General features: G+C 39.7%; 1 protein-coding gene and 1 pseudogene across 3 annotated transcripts in view; one reads left to right on the top strand and one right to left on the bottom strand.

The window, feature by feature from the left end:
• The window catches only part of ENTPD7 (ectonucleoside triphosphate diphosphohydrolase 7), a 39,439-nt gene that overhangs the window by 3,924 nt on the left and 21,328 nt on the right, over positions 1–14,187 (bottom strand). For 2 of the 3 annotated variants that reach the window (XM_058543734.1, XM_058543735.1), the window contains exons 7-12: positions 13,714–13,770; positions 10,889–11,022; positions 6,540–6,706; positions 4,073–4,397; positions 1,752–1,837; positions 744–905 (exon numbers count right to left, since the gene is read on the bottom strand). In XM_058543734.1, the coding sequence (XP_058399717.1) occupies positions 744–905; positions 1,752–1,837; positions 4,073–4,397; positions 6,540–6,706; positions 10,889–11,022; positions 13,714–13,770 (931 nt within the window). The remainder of the gene's footprint in view (positions 1–743; positions 906–1,751; positions 1,838–4,072; positions 4,398–6,539; positions 6,707–10,888; positions 11,023–13,713; positions 13,771–14,187) is intronic. The other variant, XM_058543737.1, reaches the window with a different exon arrangement.
• LOC131406864 (receptor-binding cancer antigen expressed on SiSo cells-like) lies at positions 4,639–5,610 on the top strand (annotated as a pseudogene).

Genomic DNA, 14,187 nt, shown 5'->3' with positions numbered 1-14,187 from the left:
GGCAGATGCTAGGACAGCACTTCTGTATGACAGTAATCAGCCCTTCCTTTGGGGCACATACTCTCCAGTTCCCTTCTCTCACTTCTATCACCTGCCTGGCTTCTGACAGTATTGAGTTTAGAGAAACAGGCATCAAACATTAAGAACTCTTCTTAGTTTATCTGAAATAATCCAGGAGAGACAGTACCTAAAAATTATCCCAAGTATCTTATGGTCCATAAGAGCAAGACATCAGGCTACCACAGCTTGATGAAAACATCCCGCTAAAAGCATCTTGTGTCCTTTGTTCTAATTTTGGCCCACCAAAAAGCCGTCCAAGGCAAGGATGCCGTCTCTAGAGTGACTCTACCTGTTAGGAACGACTGCTCTGTAGAAACAACCTACCCCAGTTCTCTAGTCAGGTATGTTTTCCAGAGTAACTTAAGAGTGACATTTCAGTTTATCAGTCAATATCTTGAAAATGGTTAGTAAGAGCTCAATCCTAAAAACTGATTTGTTGTGGATAAACAAATAAAACTGAATTCCTGAAATTGCAAAGCTGAAGAACAGATTCCATACTAATAATTCTCAACCTTCTTTCTGTTTCAACGTCCCTGGTTAGTAGTAGTAGTAGTTCACATGTCAGTAATAACGGGAGTTTGGGTGTTTGGGGGGTGGGGGGGGCTGTCACTTAAAAAACCTATTCTGAGGCACCAACTAACATCCCCTGAGCCCAAGATGCCAGCTTGGTCAGTCCGCTTTACCTGAGTGGTAAGAATCGTGTTTTATACAGAATGGCTCCCAGCGTCCACTGAACCTCTCGGTCATATACCAGCTGGGCTGTCTGCAGGTTTGGATAGTCATAGGGAAAGTGGAATCCTTCATGAAGGACTTGGTACATCCAAGCTGATTTAAAACACTGATATCTGTGTGACAAAAAATAAATTATTAAATTTTTTAAAGAAAAAAAGGATTCTAATGCTTTCTGTGTACTCCCACCGGATCAAAAAAGACCTGTCTCTCCCCGCTTCACCTTCCTCACCTCTAGGTGGAGCCAAATCTGAGCCTACTTGATCTTAATGTTTACCACAACCTTGAAGAACACCATTATGCAATAATGATATTGTGACTGTTTTTCTTTCCTTTTGCTTTTTAAGAGTCTTTATCTTCAGAGATCATGCTGAAATAGCTACAAATGAAATTACATGATGTCTGGGATTCGCTTCAAAATAACCCGATTGTGTTAAGAGGGGAGTAGTAGGGAGGGAAAAGATGAAACAAGGTTGGCCAGGAGTTGATAACAGCAGAGAAGCTGGGTGATAGGTACACAGGAGCTCATTATATTGTTCTATTTTTGTTTATGTTCAAAATTTTTTTAAACTAAAACGTTTACAAAATAGGAGGACCAATGAATCAAACTGGCAAAATATTGATATTTGTAGAAGCTGGGTGATAGTTACGTGAGAGTTTATGTTACTGTTCTTTCTACTTTTCTGCACGTTTGATATTTTAATAAAAAGTTGAAAAAAAGACCACCACTTTCGATTTCAACCACTTGGAGAGAACTCTTTGGTAACCACTGGTTTCCCTTGGCTTTGCTAAAATAGGCTCACTATTTGGGCCCCCATCCCTCAGAAAATCAAAATCTGAAATAATAAAATTCTCCTTCAGCATAAAATCTAATCTGTACTATTGCTTGCTCTCTCTCCTTCATTATAATCTGCTGTCTACATTTTAAGGACACATCTAAGGGGGAAAAGGAAGTTACTTACTTGAGTCGGTGCTCATCTGCATGTGATGAAAAGAGGCCATTCTTGAATCTCTGAGTGAGTACTGACCAAGCCATGCCACAGTAATCCTAGAACAACCACAGAGAAATGGTGCAATATGAAATTGGAGGCAAACTCTATACCTTCCCCCACAGTCATAGCTGTTCCATTTTTCTAAAGTTACCTGTGGGCTACTAGTTGACAAAGGAAAACAGAAATGGCATATTTGTTTACTGAAGACAGTGCCAGGTCCTGTGAAACCCAAGTCCCAGAACTCAGGCTGCTGGGTGAATTGAGTGGCCTGGGAATACTCCTTTTTAATCCTATTGCCTCCACGTCCAGTATAAAGCCTGCCTGACGTGGCTCCTGAGCCTCTTAGGTTTCAGAGACGGGTAGGTTAGGACCAAGTGTAGCAAAATCAAAAGCCAAAGAGAGCTTCATTCTACCACACACGGGACTGACACAATGGAACAGAAAAGCAAGTGGAACAAAATGGTCAAAAATCTATCACTGGCCTGCCTCTGTGTTGTAAGTCTCACCAAAGGATTCATCCCCTTTGGTTTGTTCAGTAAACTAACATTTCCTGAATGTCTACTATGTGCCAGGTGCTATTTTATGTGCCAGGGGGATCCAGCAGTGAATAAAACAGACAAAAATTTCTTCATTTTCCATAAAGCCTACATTCTAGTGGTGGGAGATGGACAATAACCAAATATATATACATATACACATACATACATACACACATATATAGAGTGTGTTAGATGACATAAATTCATGGGAAAAATAAAGCAGTAAAGGGAAATAGGTAATATTGGAGAAGCCTGCAATTTTGGATAGGGTGGCCAGGGAAGGTGTCACTGAGAAGATGATATTTGAGTCAAACTAAAAAAGTAAGGGAATAAAAGCATCACTTTTACCTGGGAAAGAAAACATATTAAGCCACTAGCAACTTGTGCAACAATATTTGAGCCCTTTGGTGTTCAAGGGAATAGAATCTGAAGAAGTTTTAAAATGAGAGAAAGGGTCAGGCCATGAATAGTCAGGGAGCCCTGGACACTGGAAAGCAAAGGGAACATGAGTGTTTTCCTGGAGGCTGGAGAGGAAAGAACAAATACAAACCAGGTTTTCCTCAATATTTCTTAGGGACTGCCTTTAGAGAACAGAATGGTACACATACTGTAGATATTATTCTGTTGGAAGTCTTACACCAAGAGAACCCTAGTAAGTTGTAAGAAAGCAGAAAGGAAAGAATAAAAAATATAGGAGAGAACAAATTCTTCCCATAAGTTTCTCTGATAAAAGAGACAGTCAGAGGGGGCCGGCCCCGTGGCTTAGCGGTTAAGAGCGCGCGCTCTGCTACTGGCGGCCCGGGTTCGGATCCTGGGCGCGCACCGACGCACCACTTGTCCGGCCATGCTGAGGCAGCATCCCACATACAGCAACTAGAAGGATATGCAACTGTGACATACAACTATCTACTGGGGCTTTGGGGAGAAAAAGGGGAAAAAAAAGGAGGAGGATTGGCAATAGATGTTAGCTCAGGGCCGGTCTTCCTCAGCAAAAAGAGGAGGATTGGCATGGATGTTAGCTCAGGGCTGATCTTCCTCACAAAGAGAAAAAAAAGAGAGAGAGACAGTCAGAGAGAGAGAGAAAAATTCAAAGAGAAGAATCTAAATTAAAGCAAGAATTATGGAAAGCTAGCTAAAACTTTTACCTGTTCAGGTAACTAATGATTTGAGCCTATAGATGCTTAAGTCCTATATATACTCAAAGTGAATTTTACTTCTTCTGCATTTTAAATTTAAATGATACTTCTACCATCACTGCTTTCACAACATCTTTCTAATATTCTTAGTGACCTCTACCTCTCTGGCTTCTTAATAGCTCAAACCAAGAAGATGAAGGTGGACTTGCCCATCTGTGTGACATCATCGCCAACAGCACATTATAACTGGGAACACCCAATAAGGGGAAAAATCTCTGGAGATGACACTTTCTGGCCACAAACATTCAACAAGACTATTGGGAAGTTAGAGGAGAAACCATTAGCCACCACAACAATTTTAGACCTGCGTGATAATTCGGGTGATAGGACACCCATGGAAACCCACGCATAATTAATTAGAAAGTAGCATGGCACAGCAGGTTCCTTAACTTCTCTAAGTCTACTTCCTCATCCATAAAATGGGGGCTCATAGGTCTCCTGTGAAGCATAATGTGAGATCACACATGCAGAGCTCTTTGCACAGTGCCTGGCACAAGTTAGGCATCCAATAAGTGGCTGCCACTAGCAAGAGTCATCTTTATCATTAATAATTTACCTGAGCAGCCTTGGCAAATGTTGGCCCATGGTAGCGGCCACCAATGCGCAACACATCCTCTGTACAGTAAAAAAATTCAGAGAAACCATAGAACTCGCTGTTGTTGAAGTCAATTGGCGATTGGTAGATGCCATTCAGTGAGGCCTGGCTGGTGTTGGAGCGAGCCAGCAGGGGGCTCAGCATTGCCCCACAAGTCGCCCAGTCTCCTTTTCCTCGGACATGCAGCACCTGGCTGTTCCTCTCCACCACATCTGTGAGGCCCACAGGCAGGCAGGGATCCAGAAATGGATTGTCGGGACTCAGACCTGTCTTCTGGCCCAGCAACCTGTTACAACGACAAAAACAAACAAAACACATCACTACTGACTCAACCTACTCTAAGAAACGCCTAGTTTAGAAACCTGGTCTAAGAATGTGTGTCACAGGTATCTAGTTATTGTTTTACACAACATCCCTAGAAACAAGGATGGAGTATCACCATGTAGTAGCATCACATAAACATTTAACTTAAGCAAATTCAATTTAGCAAAAAAAAAAAAAAAGAAAAAAAAGAAAAAAGGACAAATATGGCAGTGATCAATTTTGTTCAACCTTTTAGTCAACAGTATATTTCCCAGTATATGGTGAAATTGGAGATGGGAATCTGCTATTCTCCATCAGGTCTTCATTCCCACTTGCCTCTTAAAAGTCCAAAATCTCACCATCTGAGTGTAGTTCTAATGTTTGAAAAAACAACTGGTAGGAGGCACAGTGGGAAGGGCCGGAGGAGCTTCCTGAGGAGGGGACCATGGCAGTGGTGCAGTGGCAATGGCTGGCAATAGTGACAGAGCACATGCCTGGCTCTGAGTGGGAAGGGCAGGGGCAGGGTTTGATTCCCACCACGGCCATCACACAGTCCTGGCTAAAGTCTGTACTTGCCCAGCAACAGTATTCTCATACCTAAAGAGATTAATATGCAGATCTGGCCAAGGACGGAAATTAAGTGGAGACCAAATAACTTTGCCAATTGCAGCTAATTATTCATCAGTTCCTCAACAGATAGATGTTGAAGAGTACACTTCCTAGAATGAAAATGCAGCCACAAGTGTAAAGACTAAAGGAGGGAATGGGAATGTGGCAACACAACAAAATGCTTTGGACAACTGGAACCTATTTTAAGGATGTGACACCAACTATAAGGAAAATGCAGAAAATTGTTCTTAAGAAGAGAGAACCATGAAGTTTTGACCTCCTAGGAAGCAGAGGTTTCTCTAGTAGATTAGCAGCTACACAAGATGAATAATCTACTGAATCCGGTGACTTAGATACATGGTGAGAAAACACCAATGCATGGGAAGAAGATGGTGCAGCCTGGCAAGTTCTGAGACAGCAGAGAACAGCAGACAGAGAAAAAAGAGCAGCAGAACAATCAAGGAAGAAAATGGAAAAGGAAGCACAATGGCTAATGAAGAAGGAACAAAACAAAGTGTGAAACTTTCAGAATAACTGTTCCTCAGATGTCACTGTGCCAGCAGGAGTGATCTGAGCTCCACAACCCAAGCAGCATTTGTATGGATTTAAGAGTATTTTCAGAATACAAACACACTGCTTGATTTTAATGCATTCATCAGTCATCTGGGATAACAGGATTCTCCCAAAGCACCCTGAACTCTCAGCAGTTGAGACTTACAAAAACAAAAGACTTATGAAACAGTATTTTCTTTAACATGCTCCCAATATAAGACAATTGCTGTAGAGAAATTATTACAAATGGGATATACCAGTACCTTGTCAAACTAGTGTTTCTAGCTAAACAAATGGGGGTAAATAATGTTATGGTGTTAAAGAACTCTGCTGTCTATTATGCTTTCTTTCAATGTGTATAATGATAAAATCATTTTAAATACTAAAAAACCCCCACAACTGTTTGTACATTATGCCCTAAGTACTTCCTCTGGTACTCAAATGAAGAACCACCAATCTGTCCATGCTGGAGGAAAAACTAGCTGTTCTGGACTTAACGAGAGAACAATTTAAAGGTTAATTTTGACTACACATGCTTTTTATCTTTTATGCACACCATGAAACCTAACTCCACCTAAAATACAACTCCACTGTAATTCAGCAAACATGTCTTGAGCGCTTCCATGTAGAAGGAATTGCTAGGAGCCACATGACACCGTACATTTAAAATCAGTGACTCAATCTTACTTATCCTGTATACCATCCGAGGTGGGACATGGCAAGAGGTCGCCACAATAAGCTGATTTTTTTTGTGAGTCTTGATAACAAAGATGCACCCTAACCCAGATCAAGTGGGCCTACTAAGAGAGAGTCTCTAAGAGATATTACCCCAATGGCAGGCATGGTCAGGAAGGAGGAAGAAGTCAGGTTGTATCTATCTTAGTAGGATGTAAATATTTCTTCCTGATATCTGCACCCTGATGACACACTATTTCAGAAACACAGATTCCTATGTCAAATGTACCTGTTTTTGTTAAGAGTTTCATTCAGCACAAGGTCTTCATAGCGCTGCCGGGCAAAGTTGCCCCCAAAACCCAGGAAGGTCGTGACGTAAACCCTATACACATGTTCAGTGTGTTGTACATCACAGCCCAGGTTGAATTCAGCCAGCAGGATCTTCGCAGCTTCTTCCTGTAATACAATTTAAAGAGAAAAAGGGGAATTTTAGTTTTGGTTGATTTCTAGAAAGCTATGACATTGCTAATACATTAGGCTTCATGTGCTATGACTACTCTTTAAAATATCTTTTAGCATTCTTTCATCCACATAGCATTATTTTAAACAAAGACACAAAACGATAAGACTGCACAAAAAAATACAAATCAGTGACTAAATACCAAATTAGAGACTAAAACACTATCTGTAGTTATATAGAAGGTAGAATCATTATAGATATCATTTTCTTGCATGTATTTTTCTGATTTTTCCAATTCTCCACAATGGAAATGTACTATTTTTATAATCATGAAAAAATCCTTTGATAATAATAAATTTAAGGAATTTTGGAGATTATCATGAGATCTATGGCTTTTTCTAGAACTATTCAAGAAGCCCTAATGCTCCCTGTGACAAGTTTGGGGATTGGGAAAGTTCAATTTTATTGTACTTTCAATGAAAAGGTGCTCTATTTTTCCTTTTTTTTTTTTTTTGGACTTCAGGTGCAGAGGTTGAATTAATCATATTCTTCAGTTCATGGCACGTTTTCATGGCAAAGCCCCTGTCTTGACATGAGTACAGCCATGTTTGGCCGCTCCATTGACCTACAGCCACCAGCACAAAAAGAAATATAAAAGCTGCTTTCTGTGTGGTGGGAACTGGCCTTTTCCCGGGAACTGGCCTTTCTCTCACGGAGGGAGTTGCAAGTTGTAACATTTCAAGGCTCTTGGAGCGTCGTAGCACGGGATGGACTGGCCATCTGTGCCGGGCTGGGACGATAACCAAAGAGAACAATGCACGTACACAACTACTGGGCCGGGATGTTAGCCAGGGGGCTCGGTGCACGTATGCCACTGATAACCATTTTGTACATTGGAACACTAAATGCTTGCTCTGCAAACTCTGTAATTGCTTACTCTGAAAATTACTGATGGTATAAAAACTGCTGGAAACTGAGACCCGGTGAGAGTTCCACCTGTGGAAGGGACACCTTGCCCAGGACGTGTGATCCTTGCCCAGCCGCGTCGATTGACAGAGCTCTCCCGGCAGTGGGGCGTGGATGTTGTAAGTAATTGATTTGATATGAAGTAATTGATTTGATATGAAGTAATTGATTTGATGTGTTCTCTTTTCGGTTAACCTGGTGTTTCTCCTTCTGGTTGATTTGTGTCATTTCTCTTCAGCCGATGTGGGTGTTTTCCCTTTCCAGTCGGGCTGATGTTTTTTCCCTCTTAATATTTGACCTATTTGGATCTGTTTGCAGACTGTCACCTTTACTATCCTCTATATAATAAAATATACCTTCAGTCCATTTGTTTGGAGTGGAAAGTGTCTTTTACGTCTCCGATCGAATCCCCGAACCTCTCATAACAGCCCCTCTTTTGTTTTATTTATTTATGCCCTTTTATCTTCATTCTAGCTACCTGTCATAGATGCTTAACGCGTACTATTTGTATGTATTGTTGCAAAATGGGATTATTATTTTGAATGTATTTATTTTTAATTTATGATTTTAATTTAATTCTGCTCCTAGGTATATACATAAGAGAAATGAAAACTTACGTCTACAAAAAAAATGTGTCCATGAATGTTCACAGCAGTATTATCCATAATAGCCAAAAACTGGAAACAACCCAAATGTCCATCAAACCAAATATCCATTTGGATAAGCAAAATGTGGCATGGTCATACAACAGAATTTTATTCAGCCATAAAACGGAATGAAGTACTGATACATGCTACAACATCAATGAACCTTGAAAACATTTTTCCAAGTGAAAAAAGACAGACACAAAAGGCCACATACTGTAAGATTCCATTTATATGGAATGTCCGGAATAGGCAAATCCACAGGAGACAAAAGTTAGATTAGTGGTTGTCAGGACTGGAGAGAGGGGAATGGCAAGTGACTGCTAATGAATATGGGATTTCTTTTTGGGGTGATGAAAATGTTCTGGAATTTGACAGTGGTAGTTGTATTACTTAGTGAATGTGCACAACTTGTGAATTGTACAAAAAAATATATTAGGCATTTAGGATTATTTAAATTTTTTAAAGTGCTATTGGGTTATGTCTCATTGTTTCTTTCCTTTTTTTTACCAAGCACTAAGACCCATCTTTAAGATTCATTATATTGCTATGTATACATCTAATTTCTTGTTTGCAAATATACTTTCTATACCAGTGTTGCTTTCTAAACCTGCACACACAAAAAAAGTCATTTGTTTAAGACTTAAGGCTCAATGCCACTTATCAGAACCATGCGCTCATTTTACCTGAATACAAGAATACATGCTAACAAATATAGACTAAAAAGTCTTACAACCTGGTTCCCCAAATCTCCAAACTCTAGCACAGACATCTCTGCTGATTGCCAAACCCACATTTCCAACAGTCCTGCTGGATATTTGGACACATATGTTCCTCAGATATCTCAAACTCAACATACCCAAAATTGAACTCATTGGTTGTAGGACGTCCGAGCTAGAGACCAGAAGGATGCTCTCACCAAACCACAGGGACCACATTGGTTTGCTTAGCACCAACTCTACCCTTTCCCCTGTAGTTTCTCCCTCAGTCACTGGGTTCCTCACCCTTCCAGTTATCTAGGTTGGACCCTCTGCATCACTGGCCATCCCTCCTTGCCCTACCCCCACCACCACTTGACATTGGTTTTTCACTCCAAAATATCCCTTAATATCTGTCCCCTCCCTTCCATTTCCACTTACATTGTCTAGTTTAGCCTAGTAGAAGATCACTGGTCACCCAAGGTTCCCTGACCTACATTTCTTTCTCCTAATTATACCTAAATTATTTTCCTAAAAAACAGATTGGAGCACAGCCACACAATTAACATAGTCACAAAATTCAGAGCTGGGAAGGACCTTTGGAGTTGAATTATTCTACAGATGATAAAACTGAGGCCCATATGAACTGCCCTACTCAAAAACTTTTGCTGATTCCCCACTATTTATAGATATAAAAGCCAAACCCCTTAGCCTGGCACCCAAGATTCTTCATGATCTAACTTCATCTTACCTTCTCAGCCTTACCTATTACCACACTTGAAAATCCTATACTACAACAGTGCTTGCTATTCTCTATTCCCTGGACATTCTGGACTCTTCGCTGCATACTATTCCCTCCATGCAGATGGCTTTCCCTCAGCCTCCACTATGCAAAAGCCTGCTATCATCCAAGGCCCAGGTAAATACTTTATGTTCCATGAACCCAGCATGGCTCCCTTTCAGGCCTTTGCAAATGGAAAGAGCCTGCCAGTTTCCACACTGCCGCAGCTCTCTGTTTAGACCAGAGGTTCTCAACCAGGGGCGATTTTGCACCCCCAGGGGGCATTTGGCAATGTCTGGAGACACTTGTGATTGTCAAAACTGGGATTTGGGGGGTGGAGGGCTTACTGGTATCTGGGAGAGGCCGGGCATGCTGCTAAACATCATATGATACACAGGACTGCCCTCCACAACAAAGAATTATCCAGCTTAAAATGTCATTAGTGCCAAAGATGTAAAATCCTGGTTTAGATCAAATGACAGCACTGTCATGGTTTGCGTGTTATCACAGGCTATCTCACTGATGCGGGTGGTGCCACATGTCTCACTCCTTGCACATAAAAACTGCTCAAAAAGTGACGGTGTTTCTTTTTCTTCTCTGATGAAACTTCTCCCTCAAAATACATTCTTTACATTCTAGTCAGGTAAGGAACATTAGGAGCACAAGAATGGAATCATCGGTATGGGAAAGGAAATAACATTTAATGAACAAGTATGTATCAAATATTGTGCTCCGAGATTTGTATGTATTATCATGCTTAATCCTCAGCAACTCTAGGAGGTAGGTAGTATAATTATAATCGCTAAAATGTATTAAACATTCATTACATGCTGGGCAGTTGGCTAAGTGCTTTACACACGTAGTGTTATTTCATTCTCATAATTTTATGAAGTGGATACTATTATTATTCCCTTTTTATATATGAAGAAAGTAAGGCTCAGAGAGGTAACCTAACCAAGATAACACAAGCTAGCAAGTGTCTGAACAAATGTTTGGACCCAGACAACTCGGTCAAAATCCAAAGACAGTGCCCTTCCTCCTCAAATACTGGCATTCCTAGCAAATGAATTTCCCTAAAAGGTAAAATACCTGTTGTGGAGGAAGGACAGAGGTTGAGGTAGGAACTTCATAAGCAATTTGGAGAGAGGCTCCTCCCATATCCAGTATACCTACTGTCCTTCTGCGTCCTGCTGCCAATTCCTGGGGAGCCTCAGCATCTGATTCTGAAATAAATACGGGAACCAAAGGGTCTAGTAATTAAAAACCAAAATTAAGTCAAAAGGAAAAACAAAAAAACTAGAAACAGAAATCTCTTAAAGAATTGAAAGCAAATGGAAATAAATAAATCTAATTGTATCAACTGTATATTACACAGAGAAGAATTATTTGAAGTGACTGAAAACATGGTATTTTGACTATATGTCCCTTGTAGAATATATCTTAATGACAAAAGAAACAAGTATCTTAAACTGCATTCTAGCAGTCTTATTGGTAATAACTGCTTTGGAGGAAGGACAGAGGTTGAGGACAGAGGTTAATAATAATCAGTATTATTATATTTAAACCATTAATATAAATGTATATTATAAAATAAAGCAAATAAATGTTTATGTTAATATCTTTAGGAACAAATGTTCAGCATAAGCGAAAGAGGATATAAGTATAAAGTTACAGAAATTAGGGGCCGGCCCGATGGCTTAGCAGTTAAGTGTGCACACTCTGCTTTGGCAGCCCAAGGGTTCGTAGGTTCGGATCCCAGGCGCGCACCAACACACCACTTGTCAAGCCATGCTGTGGTGGTGTCGTATATAAAGTAGAGGAAGATGGGTACGGATGTTAGCCCAGGGCCAGTCTTCCTCAGCAGAAAGAGGAGGATTGGCATCGGATGTTAGCTCAGGGCTGATCTTCCTCAAAAAAAAAAAAAAGAAAGAAAGAAAGAAATCAAAGAATAACTTTATACTCTTAAATATGAATTGGAACTATCACTATTGAGATCATGATTTATTTTTCTCTTTCTAAAAAATACATATTTCCTAGCTCTGTCCACTGAAAAGGCCTAGAAGCAAAGATAATCTAGGAGCAATAAGCACCCCTGGCATCTAGACCATGGTCTCTAAATATCATTTTCCACTAAAAGAAACCAGGGCCCCTTTAAAAAAATGGCCAACCTCAGGTCTAAAAAATACAAGATGAGCATGGTGTGCCAAAAAGCAAGGGAAATATAATAGACTATCGGGGTCATGTTAAAAGGGTGCGAGAACCAACCTAAAGGTGCTCCTACTGGCCAACGACGGTAATTTGAGCACCAAAAAAAATAATGATGTGATGGGCTGCAATGCATCGAATACATTAAAATTCACAAGTTCATAATGATACTGAAAAAAAGAAAAAACTTCACTGGTTACCTTTGGAAGTTGCTAGGACACCAATTCGTTATTCAAAAACTTGATAAATAAAAGGAAAGCATCAAGGATTTATTCTGTCTTTCCTATAAGAACTGCATTTCAGGATAACCAAACAATTAATGAAGAAAATTTCATTATACAAAAATCCCAGCTGTTAAATGCAGAAGGAATGACAGAATTAGAAAAATCACCATTTCACAGCCTCTAATGAAAAAACAGATCTAAGCAATGGTCACAATTGGCTACTATACACCAGCTGAAAAGTGGATGGGAAATTTTTATAATAGATTAGATCAGGCTGACAATGCCTGAACCCTGAATACATGATCAGTCTTAATATGACTAAAAGTAGGACAACTAGACATCATAAAACTCCTAATGTAATGTAGTAGGAAACACTTAGCACCATCTATGATTTATTCTTGCCAAAAGAATTGAATCTGAGTCTGATCAAGCTTCTATATCTAATCTCCAGTTTACAGAACATAAGGGGAGATAAGAAACATGTTCAAGACCCCACAAAGATGCAGTCAACCAAATCTAGACTGTGACAAATTCATTCTATCATGTTGACTCAGCTTTTTTTCTTAATCAACGATTTGGAAAAAAAGGTGGGAGTAAAGCTAACTGTTATAGATTAAAAGAGACATGTCAAACAGACGTAATTTGTGATCCACGTTCAGATTCTGATATGAACGAGACAACTACAAATATTCTTGAGACAATCAGCTAACTCTTTACTGTGTATTAGATGGATATTACATGGTATTAGGAATTGTTAACTTTTTATTAAGTTTAAAAATGGCACTGTGGATATTTTATGTTTGTTTTAAACTCCTTATTGGTTGATATATATACTGAAGTACATGAAGATAAAATGATATGTCTGGAGTTTGCTTTTAAAAATCCAATAGGGAAGAAAACCTGTGCTGTGTGGGGAGAGTTTGGGGCAAAAAAATGGCAAACCATTAATAAGTGTTGAGTCTGGATAATGAATTCATATAGGTTCATTTTATTATTTACTCTACTTTTGTTGTCTTTTTTTTTTTTTTTTTTTTTGTGAGGAGGATTAGCCCTGAGCTAACTTCCGTCACCACTCCTCCTCTTTTTGCTGAGGAATATTGGCCCTGGGCTAACATCCATGCCCATCTTCCTCTACTTTATATGGGACGCCACCACAGCATGGCTTGACAAGTGGTGCACCAGTGCACACCCGGGATCTGAACCTGCAAACCCCGGGCCGCCGCAGTGGAGTGTGCGCGCTTAACCGCCACGCCACCGGGCCGGCCCCAATTTACTCTACTTTTGTGAGTGTTTGAAACTTTCCACATTAAAAGTTAAAAAGAAATAAAAGAAAGCAAGTTAGAACTGGAAAATGAAGCATCTTAAGTTTTAAAAAGAGAAAGAAGAAAGAAAAACAACTCAAAATTAGCACTTACACGCTACTGATAGGTTATGACATAAAACTTCAGCCCTTAGAACTGTCATAAGAAGACAGTTATTACTCACCATCCTCATGGTCGAATCTTCCCAAAACAAAGTTGATTCCAATCCATGCATAAACCCCTAAGTAAGAAATATAAAAGCCCTCTCTTAATTCTCGTTTGCTATACCATGTATACACCTCTCCCCAGGGCTGCTTTTTTCCTGCTTTTCTTGGAAAAAAATGATAATAGTATTTTACTCCACAGTCTCTGTATGAATTTAAAATCTTTTATCTTGTGATGTGTTTCCCTTTTAAAATTACTTGCATTTTTAAAATTTCCTACAATGAATAGGAATGAATGTGTAAAAACAAATGTCAAAAGTGTAAATCTTGGAGTTCTGATTCTGGGCAATATGGTGGAAGCACACTCCACCCCATCTCCCCACTGAATGCAAATATAACCTCTGGATAGAGTGTATGGAGCAGATTTCTGAGAGTCTGAAAGTAAATGACAGTGGATACACTAGGACTGATCATCAGAGTTTAAAGTACCACCA

This window comes from Diceros bicornis, chromosome 6, assembly GCF_020826845.1.
Source record: "Diceros bicornis minor isolate mBicDic1 chromosome 6, mDicBic1.mat.cur, whole genome shotgun sequence".
Lineage (NCBI taxonomy): Eukaryota > Metazoa > Chordata > Mammalia > Perissodactyla > Rhinocerotidae > Diceros > Diceros bicornis.
Note: the sequence above shows the minus strand (reverse complement) of the source record. Positions and strands in the feature narration are given on the sequence as shown.